Source organism: Leptonychotes weddellii, chromosome 10 (assembly GCF_054177405.1).
Source record: "Leptonychotes weddellii isolate Sample4059 chromosome 10, ASM5417740v2, whole genome shotgun sequence".
Lineage (NCBI taxonomy): Eukaryota > Metazoa > Chordata > Mammalia > Carnivora > Phocidae > Leptonychotes > Leptonychotes weddellii.
The window spans coordinates 398,968-423,629 of record NC_138378.1 but is presented as its reverse complement, the minus strand read 5'-3'; the positions used below and the strand labels follow the sequence as shown (position 1 = coordinate 423,629).

Here is a 24,662-nt window from a genome sequence, read left to right as displayed (position 1 = left end):
GTGCGGGGGTACGGGCGGTCAGTGTGGGGGATGCGCGGTCAGGGGACAGGTGGTCAGTATGGCGAAGGGGGACGGGTTGGTCAGTGGGGGGGGCAGGTGGTCAGTGGGGGGAAGGGCGGTCAGTGCAGGGAAGTGGGATGGGGTGGTCAGTGAAGGGGGACAGGTGGTCAGTGAGGGGGGACAGATGGTCAGTGGAGGAAGAGGATTGCGATTTTAATTCCTCATATTTTTCTGAATTCTCTGGTGTTCTAGAGCAATCGAGTAAATAAAAACATAACCAATGGTGTCACGGTGGAAAAGGTTTGCTGAGCTGTGTCCTTCCTCCGTACGTGAACACACCCTCACTGATGGGTCACTGTCCTGGGGGCTGCGCCCTCGGAAGGGACCCCCTTCCCTGTCCTGGGCTGAGGGCTCTCTGCCTCCCAACTCAGTGGCTCCACAGACCACCACGAACAGTCCACCTTCCCGTCACAGCCTTCCACAAACCCCGACCATGAAGACCACTGCTCAGACGTTCACTGCTGACCAGCGTCCACAGGCTGGGTCCCCACACGTTCTGGTTCTAGAAACAGAGCCTCAAACGATGCGGTCCCCAGGGCCCTCCTGCGTCTCTTCTGTTTGTTGTATTTTAAACCCAGGGCTTCCTCCAGCCTCCCCCAACAGAAACTGTTCTGAGAGCAGGCTTGGTGGGGCCGTGGGAGGCAGCGTCCACGGAGGCCCCTCAAGACCTGGGGCTCCCACGCAGGGAGCTGGGGGCTGTGCCAGGACACCCGGGAGCGACCAAGGTGTCTCAGGGAGCCACTCAGCTGGCACCAGATGGCTGGGCACCTGTCCTAACACATGGAGGGAGGGAAGAGAGAGGGAGGATGCGGGCACCATGGCAACCCTCGGCTCCTCCTCCGGAGACCCCGCCGTCCAGAGGACTCCTGGCAACACTGCCCAGCCCCTCTGTCTCCCCAGGGGGCACAGCACAGGCACCAGCCTCCACACAGAAGGGACACCGAGTGCCCCTACTGCCACCTGCTGTCAGCAGCCGCTCAGCTGCCTCCTGGGGGCCAGGGGCCCTCAACAAATTAAAGGGGAAGATACAGAGCCTCTTCTCAGAAAAGGGCAAACCTGCACACGTTTTAAGTACATTTTCAGGGATTTGTGATCCTCCCTGAAACCTAAGCAGAACCCCAGGATGGAAATCTGGCCCCATGCAAGGTAAACGGGCAACGACCATACCGAGCCTCAAATGGGACCAACGCTTCCTGAAGCCATAATGTGGTTTTGCTAAAGAAAAGCTGTCGTAACCCACGTACTAACAACTTGCCAGCACTTGAGTATAGCAAACAAGCCCCCATTCATCTCTGAGTAGGAACAACGTGGGCATCGGTGTACGGATCCCTCCAAGTTTCTGTGGTAACCTGAGCCTCTGCAGCTCTTGGGGTGGGCTCTGCAGAAGGGAAACACTGGACAGAGGGGCAGCTCTGCAGTCAGTGGCAAGTCAGCCCTAGCGGTTGCCCCACAGACCTGCCGTCCAGGCTGGGGCTGCCGCTTCCCCGGGCTGCTGGACCCCACGACGGGGCGGTGGACACTGCAGGCTGGGGCCATGGGACCTCCCTCAGTCAGCTGGGCTGGGCTCCCCCCACTCTTGGGGCTGTCCCCCCTCCAGCTTTGCTGCGTGACCTCTCAGGAGACTTCCCAGATGTCCTCACCCCAAAATAAGTGCCCTCCACTGGGCTGGAAAGATAAAACAACAGGCTAGTAAGGTTGCCCCATCCAGAGAGCCAACTGTTGGATCCAAGCCGAGTAAATCTGGATGCGACCCCAAAGTGAGCCAGAGCCCCCCACTCACCCCAGATGGACACACACACAGGCAAAGACCCTGCTCGTCCACAAGGCTCACCTTGCCAGCAGCCAGGCCTGAGGGTATCACCCTGCCCTCCCGCAGCCGCCTGCCACCCTTGTGCAAGGGCAGCCCTGGGTCACCCTCACCACCGCCAACACAGCACCCCCCACCGCCTGGGGGGTCTGCTCCTAACAGCAGCTCAGCATGCTGCAGGGTCAGCCAAGTCTGTGCACCCCGCAGGCGACTCCCGACACCTCTGAGATTCCCAAACTCATGACATGACCCCAGTGCCCTCTCCCGGCCCCCATGGCACAGGCTGAGGGCTCTGGGCATCTGCCAGCCCAGGGCTGCCTCCACTTCCTCAGCCCTGCAAGCTCCAGCTGGCCCCACCCTCAGTCCTGAACCCCACCCTGAGTGTGTGTCTCAAGAAGACAACACCATGTATAGCCTTGTGGTCTGGCCCTGGCCCCCACGGTTTGCTCACCTGCCAAAGTGTCCCTTGCCCTGTGTTTTTTGGCAAATCTGCCTATTTCAAGGATGACCTTTTCCTATCACTTCCTGGCCAAGCAAATCTATCCATTCAGCACCTGCCAACTGGCAACTCCAGCTGGTTGCCCACCACAGACAGATAATCCAACGCCTTACAAGGCCACGGGGGAGCGGGGGGTGGAGGGGGTCCCACCATGCCTTGGAGCCGAGGCACCAAGGAAGTGACCTCATGGCGGGACACCAGGGGCCGAGAGCAGGGGTCCTGGCAGGGGAGGAAGCGCTTGCCAAGGCCAGGCCGAGGTCTGGGGCTGGGGGTGATACAGCCCACCTGCTTTCTGCACCCAGTCTCAGGGGGTGGAGCTTATCAGGGGGGTGGGGTCAACATCGCTCTACCTACTCACTTGGCCTTTCCAAGGCAGAGCGGAACCCACTTTAGGGCTTCCCATGGCTTTCTGGGCACCCCACATCATCATCCCACCTTCCTGGATCCCTCAGCCCAGCACTGAATGGGCCCAGCCGACCCCGTGATGACCCCATGCTGACTACCCTCCACTGACCCCTCATGCTATCCCCATGCTGACCCTGTGATGACCCACACTGACCTTGTGATGACCCACGCTGATCCCGTGCCGACCCCATGCCGATCCCATGATGACCTCATGCTGACTACCCTCCGCGACCCCCCCATGTCAACCCCACGCTGACCCTGTGATGACCCACGCTGACCCCACGCTGACCCTGTGCTGATCCACGCTGACCCCATGCCCACCCCACACTGACCCTGTGATGACCCACGCTGACCCCACGCTGACCCTGTGCTGACCCACGCTGACCCCATGCCCACCCCACACTGACCCTGTGATGGTCCACGCTGATCCCACGCCGACCCCGTGCTGAGCCATGGCCGCACTCACAGCCCCGCCCCCACTCACCAGCGTGTGCCGCTTCATGTGCTCCCGCCGCGTGAACTTCTTGCCGCAGATCTCGCAGGGGTAGGGCCGCTCCCCCGTGTGGGAGCGCATATGCCGCTTGAGGATGCACTGGTGCATGGCCGAGAAGCTGCAGTAGGGGCACTTGAACTTCTTCCTGATCACCGTGAACTCGTTGACTGAAAGACAGCAGACCCGCAAGTCAGCGTGCAGCCCGCCCGCCCCAACAAGCCCTGCTCTTGTTCAGACGGCCCCGCCGAGGCCCGCACGCCCAGGCCGGAGAGCCCGCGCTCTGCCAAAGGTCAGAGGTCACTACTTCCAGCACGTCCCGGACACAGCCACTATCTTACACATCAGCCTCCGAGACACAGTGAGGTCCTCATACACAATCATAACAGAGAACAAAGCTGTAAAGACAAGTGAAGCCGGAGCTCGGTTCCCAGCCCATAGCTCTGCTCACGGCCACAGGCCATTGGTGCCCGGCAGTCGCAGGGCAGAGCCGCCCCCTCCAAACACCTGCAGGCCGGTGGTTTTGCAGTTTTAACGCCCAGAGGAAAGGTCTGCCTAAGCAGCTAGTGGACACAGCCAAGTGAGAGGCTTGGGTCAGCCCCAAACGTGCAACAGATCGCTGAGTGGCCTCTGCCTCGGGGTGTGGCTCATCCGGCCCGTTTTTCTGCCCACATTTCTGAGAGAGACGCCACGGGCCCCTGTGGGGTCATCCGTGTGGCCAGCTCGAGCTCACGGCGGGGGGCTGCGTTCCACACCCGAATGCGGCCACACCCTCAGAGGCATCTCGCTCCCCATGCTGGATGCTCTCCTGGTGGTAGTCAAGGGGGTTGGGATCCCATGCGTCAGCCCCACTGTGCAGGGTTCCACTGGGCACTGGGCAGCTTATCCCGAGTGGTGCCGTTGGCGACGGGCACCCATAGACACCACAGTCATCCCCTCTGAAACATGCAGAGCATCCACCCAGGAACCCCATTAACCTAAACGCCTGAAAGCAGTCATCCCAGACTTCACCGGGATTGCTGGGAGCATCCAGATCCTGGGATCTCACTTCCCACTGTGCAAGGAGCTTGGTGGTGGACACCTGTCTGAATGCAGTTTCCCAGGGCCCTCACACCACCCTACAACCTGGACGGCACCTGGACGGCTGCACATGGCACCAGGACCCCGAAGACAGACCAAGGTTCCCCACAGTCAAGAACACTGGCCAAGGCCAAAGGCAGGATGCTGGAATGAACCCCAGGAGGGGTGTGGACACCATCAGCCAGGTGGTCTTCCGCTGGGTCCTCAGACTCCTACCAAATGTTCAAGTGTGGCAGGCCCTGGCCACAGTCACCGCTGCCCCTGGAGGTGCCCAGAAGGAGGCAGATAAGAAAACAAATGCCCCAGAGTGACACAGCCCAAGACAGCGGGACCCAGGAAAGCGGAGGCAACTCTTGCTGGAGAGAAGCAGCCAGTCTGCTGGAAGGATGACCACCTCTGTCCCCACAGCCCTGGGCCTCCCACCATGTCACCCAGAAGCAGGGACCCTCACTGCCATCTCTGCTGGTCACACCCCAGCCACGGGCATGTCACCATGGAAACGATACCAATGGGGGCTGCAGAGCAGCCGAGCTGGTCCTCACCCCTGCACCTCTGCTCCTAACACACTGGTCCTCACCCCTGCGCCTCTGCTCCTAACACACTGGTCCTCACCCCTGCACCTCTGCTCCTAACACACTGGTCCTCACCCCTGCGCCTCTGCTCCTAACACACTGGTCCTCACCCCTGCAGCTCTGCTCCTAACACATGCCTGCTTAAATGTGGGGAAACACTAAGTGTTGCTCCATCTGCTCTACGCCCGGCATGGGGCTCGAACTCACAACCCCGAGATCAAGAGTCGCATGCTCCACTGACTGAGCCAGCCAGGCGCCCCTAAGCAGTCTCTGTTTTTTTTTTTTTTTTTTTTTTTTTTAGTGTTTCTCCCAAGAACCCTTAAAGGGCATCTCAATATTCAAGCAACCCGGATTTCTTTATTTTCCAGCGAGACCATCCACATGCTGTGCTGCGAGCCCATCCTCCCACCATGTGCCCGAGAGCTCTGGGCCCTGGGGTGAGGGTTGGTCCACACAGGGACACACTCCCAGGACGACCTCTATGCACCCTCATGCCAAAACGGCCCCAGCACTAGGCTGTGTGGACTTTATCACAGCTCACAACCGATGACCCTGCCTGGAGCCTGGCCGCCCGCTGGCCTCATGGTTTCCACGCGCATAAAAGGGACGCCCTGTCCCCACCATGCCTCTCTCAGAAATCTCAGTCCTGTCCAAAGAAGCAAAGCATTTGCTTACAATTAGAAGCTTTTCACATGTGTTTGCTTGCTCGAGGGCATGCGTGCGCACGTGTGCGTGTGTGTGGCAAGAGCTGGGGGCAGGAGGGAACGTGCAGCCGTGGGGAAGACGGTAAAACCAGAAGATTGTAGACAACACAGAAGGGACGTGACAGCAGGAGGAGCCGTGGAAAACCCCCTGCATGCCACCCCACAAAGATCACCTCAGTTAACAGCTTGACATCTGTCCTTGGAGTCTCTTTTCTACGCACAAACCTGTTTTAAATTATAGACTGGAATTACGATGTACAGTTACCTAGGACACGGTCCACTAACACGTGGTGGCCGCCTGTCCACGCCACTTCAGCATAGCCTGCACGCGTTTGAGGGGCCTGACTGACCAAGTGGAGACCCTACTGTTGAAGGTCCAAGCCGTTTCCGTTGCTTGGCCCCCATGAACAATGAGTCAGTGAGGTCCCTGCTAAAGGGCCCACACGCCTCCGATCACCTCCTGAACACACACTCTGAGAAGGGGCTTAGGCCACGCTGTCCCCCGCGCAGCTGTCCTGTCTGCTGGCCCTTGGCCGAGGTGCAGGGAGGACCCCTGAAGCCATGCTGGGTGTGACGGATGGCGGTCCCCGCTGTTGCCATATGCACTCTGCAAGCCTGGCCCCCAGGCTGGGGAAGAGAGCTGCAGGAGAGTTTCTGGGGTGTACATGCAGCCAGAGGGGAGCTGCCCTTCCTAAGGAAGGGCCTCGAGCCGGGACTGCCGGACGTAGCTCAGGCTGCGGTCCCCGGGGCAGGGGCTCCAGCACCCCCACAGCGGACTGAAGAGAGGGAAGGCCGCGCACCTCGGCACACCTGATGTAGCCGACCCATTCCGAAAACCAGGCCTGGCAGGACCCGCCTCATCGGCTGTCCACAGTCACTCCACACGGGCGGCTCTCCGAGGCAGTGATCCCACTTTTTATCACCAAATAAAGCAAATGCACCACCCACTCTGGGATGGAGAGGGAGAGAGGAAATGAACTGTTACGTTATTTTATTTAAGACAACCTTTTTTTGAGAATGTGTTTATTCATGGCTTCTATTCTGCTTCTATAAACATGAAAGTTAAAATGCTGAATTATGTATTCTAGTCTTCTGTATTTAACAACTCAGACTTACACGTGGAAAAAAAAATTGATCTCTGTGCAGAAGTGCTGCATTTTTTTCCCTAGAAAAACAACCTAGAACGCACAGGCATGAGTGTGGCTCGTCATTAGGGACCCTCCCTGAACCTGGGCATGCCGACCGGGAATAGAGCCGCAGACACTTACAATGCAGGCTTTCTGGAGTCACCCTATGATGATGTTGGTGTTTTCTTGTTACGTCAGATTTCTGCCTCTGCCGGAACACCATGAACGGGACAGCCAAAGGCAACAAAAATCTACCCTGTCACAGCTGGGAAGCCAGAGTCTGAGGGGCCGCGCTCCCTCTGGAGGCTCCAGGGGGGTCCTTCCTGCTCCTTCCAGCTCCTGGGGGTCCTGGTGTCCTGGGCTTGTGGCCACGTCTTCCCGTTTCTGTCTCCTTTGTGAGGCTTCTGTCTGTGTCTCTCCTCTTCTGTCTCTTAAAAGGGCACTTGTCACTGTATTTAGGTCCAACTTGGATATTCCAAGATGATCTAATTTAGTTATATCTGCAAAGACCCTTTTTTCCACAGTGGGTCACATTCACAGGTTCCGGGGATTAGGATGCAGACCCAGCTCCAGTGTAGGGGGCACCATTCCACGCCCTCACTGAATGAACAGCACCGTGAGCACTGAGGGGAATTTTCAGTGGCTGTTATGATTGAAACAACTTCTTCTTGGAAAGAACCTAACACTTCTAGAACCTGTGATTTACAGTCTGTGTATCTCAGAAAAACTTTCTACATCATACGGATTCCTTCTCATAAACACTTATAAAGCCTTAGAAGGTTAACGGTGAAAGAGGCATTGAAATAATGAAAAAGCACGAATATCACTCAACTGAAACAGATGCTCTCTACCTATCTGTCCGAAACCCTGAACCCCTTGCCTGGGATCAAGCACTCCAGCACAAACAGTAAGCCTGTAATCAAGAAGCAGGGTTTCAGAAACTGGGACCAGATTGTGCAGAATAAGCAGCTCAGTAACATTTGGCTATAATGTTGCAGAAATGTATCTACAGAAATACTGCTCAGCAGCCGCCACCCGCCTTCCCCTCAGAGCACCGCAAGAGATTCAGACCTGTGGTAAAGATCCACTACATAAGCGAACATTCCAGAACTATTTCATGATAGCGCCAAAGCCTCCAAGGAACTGCTAGTGATGCAAACGGGATTTGCAGGCTGCAGACAGGTACATAGGGGCGGTTCCTCCAGAAGGGCACACAAGTCTTTTTTTTTTTTTAAGAGTTTATTTATTTATTTGATAGAGAGAGACACATCAAGAGAGGGAACACAAGCAGGGGGAGTGGGAGAGGGAGAAGTAGACTCTCGCGGAGCAGGAAGCCTGATGTGGGGCTCAATCCCAGGACCCCGGGATCATGACCTGAGCCGAAGGCAGATGCTTAACGACTGAGCCACCCAGGTGTCCCGGCATACAAGTCTTTACTCATATAACCATCCGGATTCTTATTCATCCTCTGTAATTTCCAAAAGACTGCACTTCAAGTGCATTTCAGAAATGGATCCAAACAGGAACTCCACTTATAAGTTTATTAGGCTGTCAATTACTTTGTGTTAGAATATAGTGAAGCTCTGATGTGTCCAAACTATTTTTTTTCTTTTTTTTTAAGATAGATTTATTTATTTATTTGACAGAGAGAAAGGGATAGTGAGAACAGGAGCACAAGCAGGGGGAGTGGGAGAGGGAGAAGCAGGCTTCCCACGGAGCAGGGAGCCTGACACGGGGCTCGATCCCAGGACCCTGGGATCATGACCTGAGCCGAAGGCAGACGCTTAACGACTGGGCCACCCAGGCGCCCCTCTTTTCAAAAGATTTTGAGAGAGAGACCAAGTGAGACAGCACGAGTGGGGGGAGGGGCAGAGGGCGTGGAAGAAGCAGGGATCATGACCTGAGCCGAATACAGACGCTTATCAACTGAGCCACCCAGGCGCCCCTGGTGTGTTCTAACCTTACAGAAGTGCATACAGCTGACTTAAGCATACGGCTCAGTGAATGTTTACCTCTCTACGTACATCAGGACACCGCACACCCACAGCACCCGAAGGCACCCCCGGTCCCCTCCTAGTCCATATCCCCCCACAGGCAATGACTGCTCTGCCCTCCATCACCACACATTTGCTTTAAGACTTCATATTTGTGGGATCATACGCTCAAGTTGGCTTTATTCACTCAACATAGTCTGCGAAGGTCACCATGTGGCCGCCTGGAGCAGTGGCTTGTTCTTGTTTGTTGCTGTGTAGTATCCCATGGTACGGCCCCCCACACCCCCGCCGCCATGCGCCGAGGGGCATCCGCCCCAAAGGACCGTGGTGCTCAGACGGCTCTCAGACATGTCTTCTGCTGAACAGGGCTCTCATTTCTGTGGGGCGTACACATAAGAGAGGACTGTCTGGGCCACAGGGTACTTGTACGTTCCATCTTGGTAGATATGGCCAAGCAGTGTTTCATGTGGCCGCATCAATTTATGTCCCCTCCAGCCGTGCGTGAGCATCCCAGCTGCTGTGTCCTCACAGAGACCTGGCGTGGTCAGTCTGTGGGTCTCTGCACTCCCGCCCTTCTGCAAAAGTGCTGCACTGCGAGGCTGTCTGCATTTCCCATCCACTGAAGACACTGAGCCCACTAGTAAAGTGCTTGCTCGAGTCTCGTCCTTGATTTACTAAGTTGCCTCTTTCTTAGATTTTTAAAGTTTTATGTATTCTGAATATGAATCTTTTCTCAGATATATTTATTGCAAACATTTTTCCCAGCCTGTGACTGGCTTTTTTACTCTCTTAAAAAGGTATCTTTAGTGGAGAAATTAATAATTTTAATGATGTCCATTTTATCAAGTGCTCTTTATGAGCTGCTTAAGAAACTACCACCATGATCATGAAGCTATTGTCCTAGGTCTTCTATAAAATCGTTTACTTTTTATAATTAGGCTTTTTTTTTTTTTTAAAGATTTTATTTATTTTTTAGAGAGCGAGCGAGAGAGAAACAGCATGAGAGGGGAGAGGGTCAGAGGGAGAAGCAGGCTCCCCGCTGAGCCGGGAGCCCGATGTGGGACTCGATCCCAGGACCCCGGGATCATGACCCGAGCCGAAGGCAGACGCTTAACCATCTGAGCCACCCAGGCGCCCTACTTTTTATAATTAGGCTTATGATCCATCCCAAATTAATTTTTGTGCTTGGTGTGAGTCAGAAGTCAAGATTCATTTTTCTCCTCGAATCCAACTTGCTCAGAACCACATACTGAAAAGACTGTCCAGCCCTGGTCAATGGCAGAGGTGCCTCCGCCCACGGCAAGGTTCACACACACACAGTCTGTGCACACTGTAGCCTGTGGTCGGCTCGCCTGTTGATTCCTGCAACTCCATCGTCCATGGGTCGGAGCCTCTTCCACCGTCCTCTTCACCAGGACAGCCACGCTTCCCCCCTATATCCCGAGCTTGCACGTCTAGGGGCCCTGGGATAGTCCCTTGCAGGGTTGGCCAATTCCAAGAGATAATAAATAACTTTCCTCCAACTGTGCCTTTCACATGCAAGCCAACTATCAAGTTGCCTTACTCACCCCAGCACCAGACAACCAGGGGTGGTCCCCGCACCTTGGAGCCGCTAAAGTCGCCCACATCGGCCACCCTAAGCCTGCTGTGTCTGGACCACCCGCGTGGTACCTTTGGTCCCAAGCAGCCATAATCAGGACTCCTGTGCATGCTTTCCTGGGTGGAGCCGAGCACCCAAGGCCCTACGTGGTGTGCCACGCCCCCTTACAGCTCCCCTGTCTGGCAGTGTTTTAAGGAATTTGCCCATTTCCCCCAACTTGTCAAATGTGTTGGCATAAATTGTTCACAATATATTCTTATTGTTCTAATATCTACAGGATATTAGCGGCGATCTCTTTTTCATACCTTTTATTTATAATTAGCACTGTTTTCTGTTCGTATTGATCACATCTGATAGGAACTCGTGAGTTTTATTAATCTGTTCGGCTTGCTTCACTGTTCTACCGATGATGTCTGCTTTCCACTTCACTGACATCTCCTCTTTTGTGCACCCCCTCCTGCTTACTTTGGGTTTAATTTGCTGTCCTTTTTCTCATTTTTTCACCCAAAATTAGACTAAGTGCTACTGCAGGCACGAGGCCCCTTTGCCACTGTTTCACCTGCATCCTGCGGGTCTTGATGGGCTTCTCTTTTCACATCACTCAGTGGAAAATATTTTACCATTTCCATTGTGACTTATTCTTTGACTCAAGCATTATTTAAAAGCATGTTGTTTGATTTCCAAACATTTGGGGGGATAGTCCAGTATCTTTTTGCTATTGATTTTTTAAAAATTAGAATTTCACCAGGCTCAGAGAAGATGCTGATTCCAGCGAGATCTGTGTTACAGCTGCAAGATCTGCCCATTGTAAATGTTTCAAAAGCACTCAGAATACTCTGCACTGCTTCTGTGTAAATTTCAAATTAGTTAATCCTTGTTACAGGTCAGCACCTCTCTGAACACAGATGGGAAACGTCTAAACAAAGTAGCAAGTTGAATCCAGTGATCTAGGAAAAGAATGATACCTTGTGATCAAATGGGTTTATTACAGGAATTCAGGGTTCATTTAACATCTGGATACTGCTCAGATCTTCTCTATCCTCACTGATGATTTGTCTGCTGTCCCATCAGTTACCGAGTTAATGTGTCGAAAATCCCCCACTGTGACGTGGACCCCTCTTTCTCCTTTGACTGTAGTCAACTTTTATGTCATATATTTTAAAATTAAGCACGCACATTTAGGCCTGTTACATTTCCTACAGAACTGACTCCATCATTATGTGAGGTCCCTTGAATAATAATTCTTCAGTTTACTTTGATATTAAGATTAAAGACTTCCTTTACGGGTTTCCTTGGTTTATCTTTTTCTTTTAAGATTTTTTATTTATTCATTTGAGAGGGAGAGAGCACGCGTGTGAGTGAGTACACAAGCAGGAGCAGGGGGAGACAGGGAAGCAGACTTCCCGCTGAGCAGGGAGCCTGACACGGGACTCGATCCCAGGACCCTGGGATCATGACCTGAGCCAAAGGCAGAGGCTTAACTGACTGAGACACCCAGGCGCCCCTCCTTGGTTTATCTTATTTATCTTTTTGCTTTAACGCTTTCTGTGTTCTTATCTACGAATGATGTCACCTACAAACAGTGAACATTTTTCTGAGCAGATTTTTTTCATCTTTTTTTGGAGTGTTTAGTTCATGTATAATAATGGAAACAGCCAGGTGAAATCTACCATCTTAATATTTGGTTTTTGTCCTTTATTCCTCCCTGCTTGCCTTATTTCAAATGAATCAAGTAGTATTCCGTTTTTTTCTCTTCATAAGCCTTTGACCTGTACTTTACTATTTTTGCTGTTATTCAGGTGACTTCATGAAGAATGCCAGAAGCCTTCAACAGTCAAGCTCATCTGTCCCAGACCCTTTGTGTTGTTAGCATCTTGTGTTATGCTCTGATTTCTGTTAAAAACCCCATACGAAACTATAAATGTTGTTTTCAACGATCGAGATGCTTTCCTGTCACGCACACGGCCACTCCTGCTGTCGCCCGAGGGCTGGCTTCCACACGTTCTCAGTCTGTGTGTGGACGACAGCGTCTCTACTCAGCCCCTCCGTGAAGAGCACCGTGGCAGGCATGCAGGCGGTGGCCTCCCCGGCCCTCTGCCGAAGACTCTGTCATCAGTCTGGCTCCCCGAGAAGCAGTGTCTTCCTTCACTGGCTGCTTTTAAGACTTTTCTTTTTGTCGTTGGTTTCCAATAGTTTGACAATCATGTGCCCAGATACTGTTTTCTGTTTGGTATTCATTCTGCTCTGGGGTTCCGGAGCTTCTTGAAGCTATAGGTTGGTGTCTCTCATCAGCTTCTGGAAACTGAACTGCTGTCTCCTTTGGGTGCTGATCCTGCCCCATTTCTGCCTCTCTCCTCTGGAAATCCAATTACACACTTTCACCCTGTTTCGTGTGTCTCTTTGCTTTTTTCCCTTTTTTTTTTTAAGATTTTTATTTGACAGAGAGAGAGAGAGCGTGAGCACAAGTAAGCAGAGCGACAGGCAGAGGGAGAGAGAGAAGCAGGCTCCCCGCGGAGCAGGGAGCCCGATGCAGGACTCGATCCCAGGACCCCGGGATCATGACCTGAGCCGAAGGCAGACGCTTCACCGACTGAGCCGCCCAGGCGCCCCTCTTTTGCTTTTTCCCTACAGGCTTCAGCATGGACATTTTCCATGCTTCCAGTTCATGAACATCTGGATACTGGATACACAGGTCGTGCCCAGACTGCTATTCGGCTATGCAATGAATTCTTAATTTCAGACATCATATTTTCATTTCCAGAATGTTCCTTGAACGTGTCAATACCGGGTATCTTCCCGTCTGCTTCTGCGGCTGGGACTTAGTCACGGGGCTCTGTTTTCGTGGGACGTGGAGCGTGGCAAGGACATCGGTGGTAGGTACTATGCAGGCTGTGCCTCTTTCAAAGACAGGCTTCTGCTTCTTCGTTGCTGTTACTTCTGCTGAGCAGACAGATTTGGCAGGATTACCTCCACCCTGCAAAGCTTCACCTCAGCTATTGTTGGGGCTGCTGTAACTTGGTTCGGGTCTTACTCTGAGGGAGAGACTCTCACTTCAAGGTGTGCCCCTCCCCCAGGGTCTCCGCTGAAAGCCCACGCTGTCTCCCTTGTTTCATTTCTTTTACATTTTATTTATTTACATAAACTGTACACCCAACATGGGGCTGGAACTCACGACCCCGAGATGAAGAGTCGCACACTCCTTCAAGTCCCACCTGCACTGGTCAGTCTCCAGAGTGTGTGTGTGTGTGCGTGTTGGCCAGATTCTCAAATAGATTTTGCCTGGAGAGTAAGCCCAACACGAGCTGTCATGGTGGAAACTAGAAGTTCAGAAAGTTTTCTTCAAGTGTTTTCTTTAAAATAAATCAATGCCTTTTCCCTAGCATCTGAGTTCTGGGCAAGTGCAAGACCAACAATAATCAACACTAGATTATATATTTTAAGTTTGGGGTTTGTTTTTGGGGGGGGTTGGTAAACACGACACCCAACATGGGGCTTGAACTCACGACCTCAAGATCAAGAGTCACATGCTCCACCGACGGAGGCAGCCGGGCGCCCCCGGGTTATATATTTTAAATGCAATCTAAATTAGTAAGTCACTATCCCTACGTGAGCAGCAGTCTTCATTTCTGTGCACGCACACACACACGCACACGCATCCACCACATGCGACACCAGATCTCTGGCATCTCTCATTTCCTACCACGTGAACACGGTAGAGACACTGAAAGGCCCAAAGTGAACACAGATGTGGAGCGTGTTTGTGCCAGTAAATACACCCAAGTAAGAACCTTTTATTACTGAAATTCTCTGTGTTCAAGAGAGATTAATGTTACGTATGGATAAGCTTTTTAAAGAACTCTTTAAAATCAATCATGAGCCACATTTCAATGAGAAATTCAACAAAATATAAGACATGCAATATCTATATACACTTCGCTAAAAATTCCATGTTAGATGGCTGTACAGTTTAAGGGAAATAATGTTAGATGTAAGAACAAAATCAGACAACTATCTAATCTAAAAATGTTTCTTGAGCCCCTTACCATTGGACCATCTACCACAACCTATTTCTTTTCTTTTTACAAACCTATTTCTTTCAGGTACTATGGAACCTGTCTGAAATGTTTTAATTGTTTTAAAATTTTAAAGATTTTAAAAAATTTTTAAGTAATCTCCATACCCAAAGTGGGGCTTGAACTCACAACCCTGGCATCAAGAACTGCATACTCTACCGACTGAGCCAGCCGGGTACCACGATTGTCTTAAAATTTTAACAAAACCCTTTCAGTACAATAGCAGAGACAGACCCTCCCCAGTGCAGGTGTTCTTGTGAGCCGCTGGCCCACACTCCATCCACCCCAGGGAAAAGTCAAGTGAGCAAATAAAAGGAAAAGCCCCCACAGAGCCTCTGTGTCCCCACCCAGTGAACTCAGAATGCAGATGTCTACACAGGGCACTTCTGCCACAGCATGTCCACACTTAGACATAAAATCTCTGAGACCTCACAGCTCAAAGATCCCATCATGACCATTCAAAAGCAAACGGGGACATAAAGCCACAAGGCACTGGATCTCTTGGAAGGGTGACCTGCATCGACTGGTCTTTTAACCCTTTGACAACAATACCCTAAGCCTCTCTGAAAACCTGGCTTTTCACTGTCTTTGGAACTTGCTTAATAATGGTAAAGGCTGCAGCAAGTGGGCGCGGCAGGAGTAGCCGAGACTGCTCCTGGACAGGCCCGGCCACAGCCACGGTCAGGGTGCAGCCTGGAGAGGGTGGGGGCTGTCTGTCAGACTCACGGGGAAGGACCTCTCCCAGAAACCAACCCACATCTGCCTCTGGTGATTCCACAACCTGGAACGGGGCCGCCTGCGTCCTTCTGGGGAGACCACGTGCTGCTTGGCAAATGTGAGCCTCTGGGTCCCGGACTGCCCACCACAACCACGACCACCTGCTCTGTGTACGTAAGCGGACACCTTGTTGGAAAAGACCACGTAGGAATCATTTACTTAATGTCAACACGTCCAGTGAAGGTGGACAATAGCAAACACAAGGTGCTCTTTCTGAAAAGAAGCACAGCTTCAGTAATTCTCCACCAATGGCTGTCTCCTTGGAGAGAAATGCCCTGTGACACACGTATCAAGAACACAGCGGCTAGGCTTTGTCCTTCGATTTTTCCAGATAGTATGGGGTCGGAGCTACTAGATTCCTTTTTCCAGGGATGGGGGCCTGCTTTTCTGCCCCCACAGTTGGGCCATCCTACATGATTCCAGTGAACCCAAGCCCTTGCCGGGAGGCTGGAGGCGCACCTGCTCCGCCTGCCCCACCTGAGAGGCCTCTGCCTGGCTGCCGGGGGAGGAGCCAAGAAGTACCAGATTTAAAGTCCCACACTGATGCCTAGTCCCACTCCCCACAGCTGCCCCCATCCTGACGTGGTTTGGCCATCGCCCATGGCCACCAAACCTGAACACCAGGCCTGGCCGCAGCAGAGAGGCACGTGGGGATGTCTGCTCCCATGCGGACAAAGGTGTCTGGTCAAGCCTCTCCAGCCTCGAAGCTATCATACGCAGCAGAGGCTTCTGTGTCCATAGGGTGCTTCCCTCGTGGCTCCTTGGCTGACTTCATGGTAAGGCTGTCGGAGCTCTGGGTGAGCCCATCGGGCCTGGGGAGGGGCACTGGCCACACAGCGTGCTGGAAGAAGGCCCCAGGCATCCCGGGCAGGCCTGCGGCCCCCACAGAGACCCACCCAGGCGCCAGCTGGGGCCAACTCCAGAGGAGGCCTCGCTGCCGAGCCCAGGGCTCCAGGTGTCAAGGGGCATCGATCTAGAACAAGAGAGACAAGTTACAGGTGTTCAGGATGTGATGACACCACCTTGTGCCAGGCCCCTGCCCTGTCACCATAAGGACAACTCTCCCACATCTGGGAAGGAAGGCTCCCATTAATTCTCAATCGATGGACACTCAAAGGAAAAATCCTCATTAACAGAGCACAACGTCTCCCACCAAAACCACCTTGTTGGAAAAGACCACGTAGGAATCATTTACTTAATGTCAAAGTCCAAAATATGTGGTTAAGCTCTCCTTAAAGATTTCTTTTTCTTCAGGGAGACAGACCAACCTAACACAACTTTCTTTTATAAACAACCCCTCTGCCCCGAGGAACAGGAAGGAGAGCTTGTTCTCCGTGACCTTCCTGGGGTCCCAGAGGCCCCCGAGTCCGTGATGGTCATGCAACCACCCAGCACTGGGTGCCTCAAGACCAGCCAGCGCCGGCAACTTTAACCTGCTGCTGTCTGAGCCAAATGTCTTTCCATGAGGGGGAAGAAATTCCTCAGAGAAATCTCTTAACTTAAATAGAAAAGAGCACTTGTATTTAAATATATTTAAATATATGTTTATATTCTATAAACACAGAAAACGAGAAGCACAGCAGAGGGAACAGAGTCAATGGTGTGCGGTGACAGATGGCAGGTGCACTGCGGTGGACACAGCCGTCACCTGAAAATAACGTGACACGTATGTATACATATGTATACACATCACCAACTTAACTCTACTGACTGAGTGTGTAACAGTTACTACTGCACAAGCTGGGTGTTCCCTCACTGAGCTTAGCTGAGCACGGAGAAGAGATAGTATGCACAACGGCTTCTAGGACAGAAACTCTCTATGAGCCCCTGAGCACGCGCCAGGGACGCACCTGAGCGCACACGGAGTTTAGGGCATGTGCGTGCTGGACGCGCAGCGGATCCGGGCTGCCCGGGACGTGGCAGCCACTCTCATGTCTTACCTGGGGTGGGGGGCAGTGCTGTCCTGGGCTCGGTCTGGCCATTCACCAGAGCGGGCATCCCGGGCTCTGAGTGGAGGGTGGAGGGGCCAGAGGGAGGGGCTTCTGCTCTGCGATCAGCATCCCCCCAAGAGTGACTCGGGCTGGTGCCAGGCCCTGGGAACACAGGAAACGAGTCTCACCCACGTGAAGGAACACCAGCTGGTGGGCTTGCTTCAGAGTTCCAGGAGCCCGGTGCCTGGTCTTGCTGCTGTGAGCGGAGCACGGCCGTGTGACAAAGCCTGGGTCTTGCTGGAGGTGGGCGCTTGGGTATTTTTATCAGCTCGCCACCCCCAAACAGCAGGGGTCTCCGCATGTGACTTGTTTGGGGTGAGGGTCTCTCTCCCAGAAGCAAAATGTTTACGACAGAGGGTTCTAGCACAGAAAGTCAGGACACGTTGTGAGAACACGGAGCACGCGCATGCCTGTGGCCTTGAGAAACGATCTTCTGGAAAACACTCCAAGGTGTGTCGAGCTGGCTATTTATCTAAAAGTGTAGTGACATCATCCAATGCCCTTTTGCAGGAGGTTGTTTGAAAATCCAGTGTCGATCCAGAACCAAGAAAAGGTCTTTGATGCATTTTTCACACACGGTAAGAAATCATCTTTAAACCATAATCAGAACAGACACCAGCTCGGCGGTTTCCCGCAAAGTGCTCCTGGACGTCTGGGCCAGCCCGCAGACACAAGGGTCAGGAAGGGACGGCACGGCCCGGTGGCTCCCCGTGGTCCCGTTCGGAGAGCCCCCGCCACTGCTCCCCCAGGATCTTTCGAGTGTTCCCTCCCTTCAAGAGCGGGAGGGAACTTGGCACATCCTTCTACTCAGACAGGACAGCACCAGCTGTAACTCTTAGGGGGAGATCCTCAACTCTTTTTCAAAAGTAGTATCTACGGGTCAAACAGCGACAATAATCAGGGATGATGCTTTTCAGGCGGCAGCTACCTCGGATGTTGGAAGGATGTGGCAGCTTTATGAGACACTCATCCTCCCAGACCCACAATGAGCCGGCTTCCTTCCCTTCCGTTTGTTCCCGGGAAATCAAGCAGCGACCCATGTGTGTGAGGCATTTTTCGAGGGTCCGAGGAGGCGACGCACGTGTCAAGGCCCCACCCAGATCCACGCACGCTCACAAATACAACGTATAAAACTGAACCACGTGTTAAGCCACAGTTGATGCTTTTCACGGCTTCTGTTCAGTGAACAGTGACTATGAACAGGTAGGGTGCTCGCCTACCCCTGAAAACGTAATAAACATAAGAGAATCAAGTTAAACTAAATCAAAATAAAAAGTACAAAAGCCTCTTTAATCAGTCAAAGACCATGAGTCTGAAAAGCAACCATCTGCTGACTCTAATAGCCAATGTGATTAGACCCATCAGAACTTCCTGGAAGGTTCCAGACTGTCTGGAAAGGTGAATGTTGGCTGCTCATCACGGCTTGAGCACTGCCTGCACATTTAATGGTCCCCTGATTTTAAACACCTGCAACTGTCATCCCTTTCTTTCACAAAACTAGCAGACCACCTACGCCCCACAGTGCTCCCTCCTCGGAAGGCCAGGCAGAATCGCGACCGGCCTCGGGAGCCCCCCCACAGCACATCCTGTGCCAGAGCTGCTTCCCGCTAAACTTCACACCTTCTCCTCATTTCTCCGACAACGAGCCTACGTCTGCTGGGATGTGGACCCAGTTTTGGGCACTCCGAAAATCATAATAAAACGTCCACTGTTAACAACCAGCTCAAGGAGCCTGGAGCTGGGAGACCAAGTGCAGCCATCGGGCGCTCCCCACCTTCACTCCAGGGTCTGAGGACGCCCAGCACCACCGCACAGGCCCCACCTCCCTCCCGAGCCGCCTGTGGAGGGAGCACAGAGGCCCCTGCGCCCGCCTGAGCGGAACCGGGGTGTCCGCCCCCCGAGGTACGCATGGGGGCCTTGTTCTGCTTTGCTCTCAGTGTGCCTCTTCGGATGTGCCGTTAAGCCCCTTACGCACACAATCTCTTGCTCAGCCACCACACGGGTACCTGGGGGCTCTGGCGCACGAGGAGGGTCCCCATCCCGACAAAGCAGGAGCGCCCTCGGTGGGGAGCGAGGCGAGAAATACGGGACCAAGTCGCCAGAGCTACACCGCGTTCAACCGGACAGAAAACTCGGTCCTGCCAACGAGGGCGCATCTAGAAACCAGCAGCGGTGGCGGAGAGGCGACCGACGCGGGCTTCCGCCTGTCCTGACGCTTCGCTGCGAGCGCTTAGAGAAACTGGGCAGCACGGAGCAGACAGACGGACGACACACATGGACTCGCGGAGTCGCTCCGGCTCCCTCTCGGGATCTCGAGATACGTGGCGGTGGCTCAGGCCACCCGGCTAATACAGGTAACCCTCCGCAGGGACAAACGTCTCCAACACAAGTGACCGAACAGGTTGCCACAACCACGTCTTAACCACAGGACGACCGCTCAGCCTCAGCCTGATTCTGCGAGGCCGCCCGCCAGGGGCGGGGAGGGTGGGGGGGCTACCATGGCAGCCGACCACAACGTTCTGGGAAACAAAGTTTTTGTTTTGTTTTGTTTTGTTTTTTATTTGACAGAGAGAGACACAGCGAGAGAGGGAACACCAGCAGGGGGAGCGGGAGAGGGAGAAGCAGGCCTCCCGCCGAGCAGGGAGCCCGATGCGGGGCTCGATCCCAGGACTCTGGGATCATGACCTGAGCCGAAGGCAGACGCTTAACGACTGAGCCACCCAGGCGCCCCGGAAACAAAGTTTTTATTTGGATATTTTCATTCCTCATTTTAGTATATACCTGGAAACAGACAGACTTTACTTAAGATGTCAGAAAATAATATTTTTAAAATAACCCATTTTCCCACCAAGCTCTCTGGCCCCTCTGCCTCTGGTAGGTTCTTACAAGAAAAATGGGGAATTTAGAATATTAAAAGCAAGGAGATTAAAACATAACAGAAATAACAAAATACCAAAACCCACCAGGTGACTTCACCCGGAATTAGTCACAGATGTACTAAAAATAAACAGGAGAGGACTTCACGTCCCAGCTCTCTCCACTCCCTCCAAACTGTGAAGAGCAGAGTCTGACAATCACGCGTGTGTCCAGAGCACGCCCGGGGCAGGCGTCGCTGCCTCACTCCAGCGTGAAGAGGTATTAATACAGGGTCCGGCGACCCACACACAAAGATGAAGCTCGGGGAGAAAAGCCCACCAGGAGATGCAATCCTGTGGGGCTTCACCCCGGTGTGAGACCTGCTGCAGGAGGGTCTGGGGCCCCGGGGAGGAGTGGGGCCCAGACAGAGGGGCCCAGTAGGGGTGGCCGCTGGTGCCGCACCAGGAGCGGGGTCCAGACCCGGTCTAGTGTAGTTCCCAGCAGAGATGCACCAAAGGCCTTTTGGACCTGCCCACATGGGAGGCGAAGACTGGCAGACAGGAAGACAAGTGAAAAGCATCGAGAATCACCCCTCATTCCAATGTCAGCCCTGACAGCAGAGATGGGCACTGGTCTGGCCCGCCCACAGCCCAAGATGTGTGGCACTCACACGTGCATTAGAAGTGTTATGGGGGGACCGAACAAGTGTGCCCCCACCTCTCCACACAGCCACAAGTTCCCAGCCGCATCCCCACGGGCTCCTTCCACGAGATGCACAGACCTGCCCAGTCGACCCCCCAGTGCCCTGGGATGGCACAAGCCCAGCTCTGAGGCGGGGCGAGACCAACATTTGGGAGCATGCATTCAAGGGTTCACAGACGCTACTTCGTCTTAAACTCCCCACAGCTGTGTGATGCATTTTTCAGATGGGGCATTGAGGCATAAACGTGTCTTCGAAAGCGTGCCCAAAGCCAAGCAGCCTGTCCACGAGGTATTCAGTGTAGGGTCTGACTTCACAGCCAAGCCCCGTGAACTGAGCACGGCGTCCAGGCTGCTCAGACGGTGGCCTGGGCTCTTGATGACGTGCCAGGAAATGAAGAAACAGAAGCATTGCTCCGACTTGCGTCTTTATTAGCCATAAGCAAATTTCATCGCTCCAACACAGAAACTTAGGGTATTTTAGCGCTCATGAAAACAAACTTGTAAAAATACTGGCTTTTTAAAATCAGCGTAAAAATGAAAACAAGGATGCACTTCCCAAATCCCCAACATAGGAGTTGGCTTCCCTTCCTCCAGCGGTAATCAGGAAGCCACCGTGTCCACACTGGCCGCCACGCAGGCCCCATCCACGCGCTCACACCCGCGGGCCCCCCTCTGCACTCGGGGCCTCCCGTTTTGGGGTGTGCCCCCCGCACCTCGTTCCCTCTGGCACCCATGGTGAGCACCAACCAAACACAGCGCGTTTCTCCTCGGATGGCCAGAGACACCATCCGGGCGGCCGCCACGGTCCATGAGCGTCCCCAGAATGGATCTTCAGAGCGCCTGGCTCGCTCTCGGGCTGCACCCCGCGGGCTCACAGGCCGTTAGAGGAGAAAGCCAAATGCCCTGTGTCTTGTTGGGGGAAGAAAGTTCCGGGGGAGCCCGCTGCTTGGCAGCTCGGCCGAACCTCTGGCTGCACCTTTAGCCGCTTCTCAGGTTAGTCTGTCATTTGCTCCCGAACAACTGGAAATCGGCTGGAGACATTTAAGTAGCAAACAACATCCAATTCCTTTAAAAACACTGGCGTGCAAGCGGCATTATCTAGCGGAAACAAAGCAAGGATGTGCGCACGTCGCTCCCCACTGCGAGTGAACGGGCACAAAGGCGGGACGAGGGCCAGCAGAGGGAGCCCACGCCTGTCCCTTTGCACAGAGGCTGCCATCCCGGTCCCCCTTCCGGACCCACACACGGCTCCCGTTTAGAGGCCCCGCACTTCTAAAGTTTGACGAGGTTTTTGGTTCAGATGCCTCGATTTCAGCGTGAAACGGTCGAACAAGCACTTGCTGTTCCCTAACAACCACACATCATCCACTGCTCCGCCGCGGCCCTTGCAGCCGCGCGCCCCACCGCACCTCTCCCGCGGACGCGCCCCCCCGCCCACCACCTCATCTCCTTCCAAAGCACTTACGGGACAGGGAGTGGGTGCCTTTGGGCAGGTAGTCCAGCAGCAGGGAGCTGTCGTCCCGGAGCATGTCGGCCTTGAGGGACAGCAGGCTGTTCTTACTCAGGAGCGCCGCCCGCAGGTTGGCCACGGCGGTGGCCTGGTGCAGGGCCTCCTCCTTCTCCGGGGTCAGGGGCGGGCCCAGGTAGCTGGCTTCTCCTCCCAGGAGACCCTCGTCCACGTGGCCAAAGAGCTCAGCCCTCTCCCCGCGACTGTCAGAGCTACTGGCTTCAGTCACCGTCAAGTCCGCATCTGGGAGAGGAAACACACGCAGGTCATTTTAAGACTCTCCAAGTGGGAGGCGGGCAAATTTAGGAGAAGCCGAGGTGACGAGCTTCCTGACCATCCAGCAGCTTGTCGTAAAATCCAGTCCCGTCCTGCCAGCCGACGTCCCTCACCTGCCCCGGGACAGTGGTGAAGTCTCAGCCAAGGCCTCCGGTGGGGGCTCCGCTCAGAAAAGCGGGGGGGGGGGCACCCCCTCCCAGGACAAGAGGACGAAGACCCGCTCGAATCTCTGCTCCGGGGCTGGGAGCCAGAGGCCACTACATGCCTGCAGGATTTTCCTCTCTCAAAGAAGACGTGACTCAAAATGGACTGACGACTAAAGAGAAGAGCTAAAACTACAAAACTCAGAAAATCTCCTCACTCTCAGCTTGGGCAACGGGTTCTCAGACAGGACACCAAAAGCACAAGCAACAAAACAGATAAACTAGGCTTTGTCAAAATTAAAAACTTTTATGCCTCCAAGGACACTCTCAAGGGGAGAAAAAGACAGGGCGCCTGGCCGGCTCATTCATGCAGTGTGTGACACGTGACCGCAGGGTCGTGAGTTCGAGCCCCACACTGGGCACGCAGCCTACTTAAAATGAAAGGGAGAAAAGGAAGGAAGGAAAGGGAGACAGAAGACAGCCCATGAAAATATCCACAAATCATACATCTGATATGAGAGCTTATTCAGAATATATAAAGAATGCTTACAACTTGGTAAAAAGAAAAAGAACCCATTTTTAAAATGGGCAAAGGACCTGAGCAGATATTCATTCAAAGAAGACACATAAATGACCAGTGAGCAATGTCCAACACCATCGGTCATCAGGGACACGCACCCCGAAACCACAAGAGGCCACTTCACACCCACCAGAGTGGCTAGAATCCGTCAGACCAGTCAGACGGTCACAAGGGCTGATAAGGGTGTAAAAACACTGGAACCTCCCCCATTGCTGGTCAGAACATCCAGGGGTGCAGCCACTGGGGGACAGTGTGACAGCTCCTCGAGAGACCACACAGCGTTACCACCAGCCCCCTCAGAGGGTTTCGTACCCAAGAGTAGTGAACACACACAAGCTCCCAGCAACACTATTCGTAACAGAAAGAGGAACAAGCCCAATGTCAGGGGATGACGGGCAAGCAAGACGGTCCATCCTCACAGTGGACTCTTGCTCGGTCGTGAAAAGGAGTCAAGTGAGAACTCGCTACCACGTGGATGGAGCCCGGAAGCCCCGGCAGTTCATGCAAAGGCTGCTAACCTTCCAAATCCCAATGAATTCCACGAGGAACGTCACAGACGGACGTCCAAGCAACGCCGTGCCTCCCTCACACAACCACCCTGCGAATCCGAGTCCTGGCAAGGGTGCCCTAATCCCCAGGCCAAGCCTCGTGCGTGCAGGGAGGTTCCAGAATCAACGGCACGTCCAGGAGGCTGCCTGTCCCCAGTATCTCCTAGGACTCAAGCTACGTCGTTTACAAAAAGCTTGAGAGGACACCAAGCGTCCAATCTCACGTCTGAAAAATGAGCTGAGTTCCAAAAAGTCGTTGGTAAGTTAGTCACGTCGGGTGTCGACCACGCACGTGTGTACGCTCACATACACACACGAGCACACACATGCGCGCGTGCACAAGCCTGCTTGCACACACGTGTGCGCAATGGCTGGTGCTGGTTCCAGGGAGACAGGAAGAGCCTGCGCCCGGGAGGAAGGGTCAGCACGCGGGAGCAGCCGCTGGGCAGACACCTCACACCCGTATGTGGCAACAAGAAATGACCACACGCCAAGTGCATGGGCAACGGAAAGGCACTCAGGCTTATTTCCTGACGCTGACATCGCTTTAATAAATGAAGCAAACAGGATTAAAAATACCTAATTGTCAAGGGCGATGAGTTAGACGTACAGGTTTTATTCTAAAGGGGAATACACTGTTTTTTCTCGCTTCCTATAAATGATACATCATAACTGGGGCTCCTGGGTGGCTCAGTTGGTTAAGCGACTGCCTTCGGCTCAGGTCATGGTCCCGGGGTCCTGGGATCGAGCCCCGCATCGGGCTCCTTGCTCCGCGGGGAGCCTGTTTCTCCCTCTCCCACTCCCCCTGCTTGTGTTCCCTCTCTCGCTGCGTCTCTCTCTGTCAAATAAATAAATAAAATCTAAAAAATAA

At 53.5% G+C, this 24,662-nt stretch overlaps 1 protein-coding gene across 9 annotated transcripts in view; it reads right to left on the bottom strand.

Annotated features, from left to right (window-relative positions):
• Positions 1 to 24,662, bottom strand: part of ZBTB46 (zinc finger and BTB domain containing 46) — a 70,209-nt gene that overhangs the window by 4,014 nt on the left and 41,533 nt on the right. For 5 of the 9 annotated variants that reach the window (XM_081832385.1, XM_081832386.1, XM_081832382.1 and 2 more), the window contains 2 exons: positions 22,203 to 22,487; positions 3,256 to 3,431 (listed from right to left, as the gene is read on the bottom strand). In XM_081832385.1, coding sequence (XP_081688511.1) covers positions 3,256 to 3,431; positions 22,203 to 22,487 — 461 coding nt within the window. Of the gene's footprint in view, positions 1 to 3,255; positions 3,432 to 13,790; positions 16,162 to 17,128; positions 17,282 to 22,202; positions 22,488 to 24,662 lie in introns of those variants that run through there. The other 4 variants (XR_014148997.1, XM_081832387.1, XM_081832388.1 and 1 more) reach the window with 4 other exon arrangements.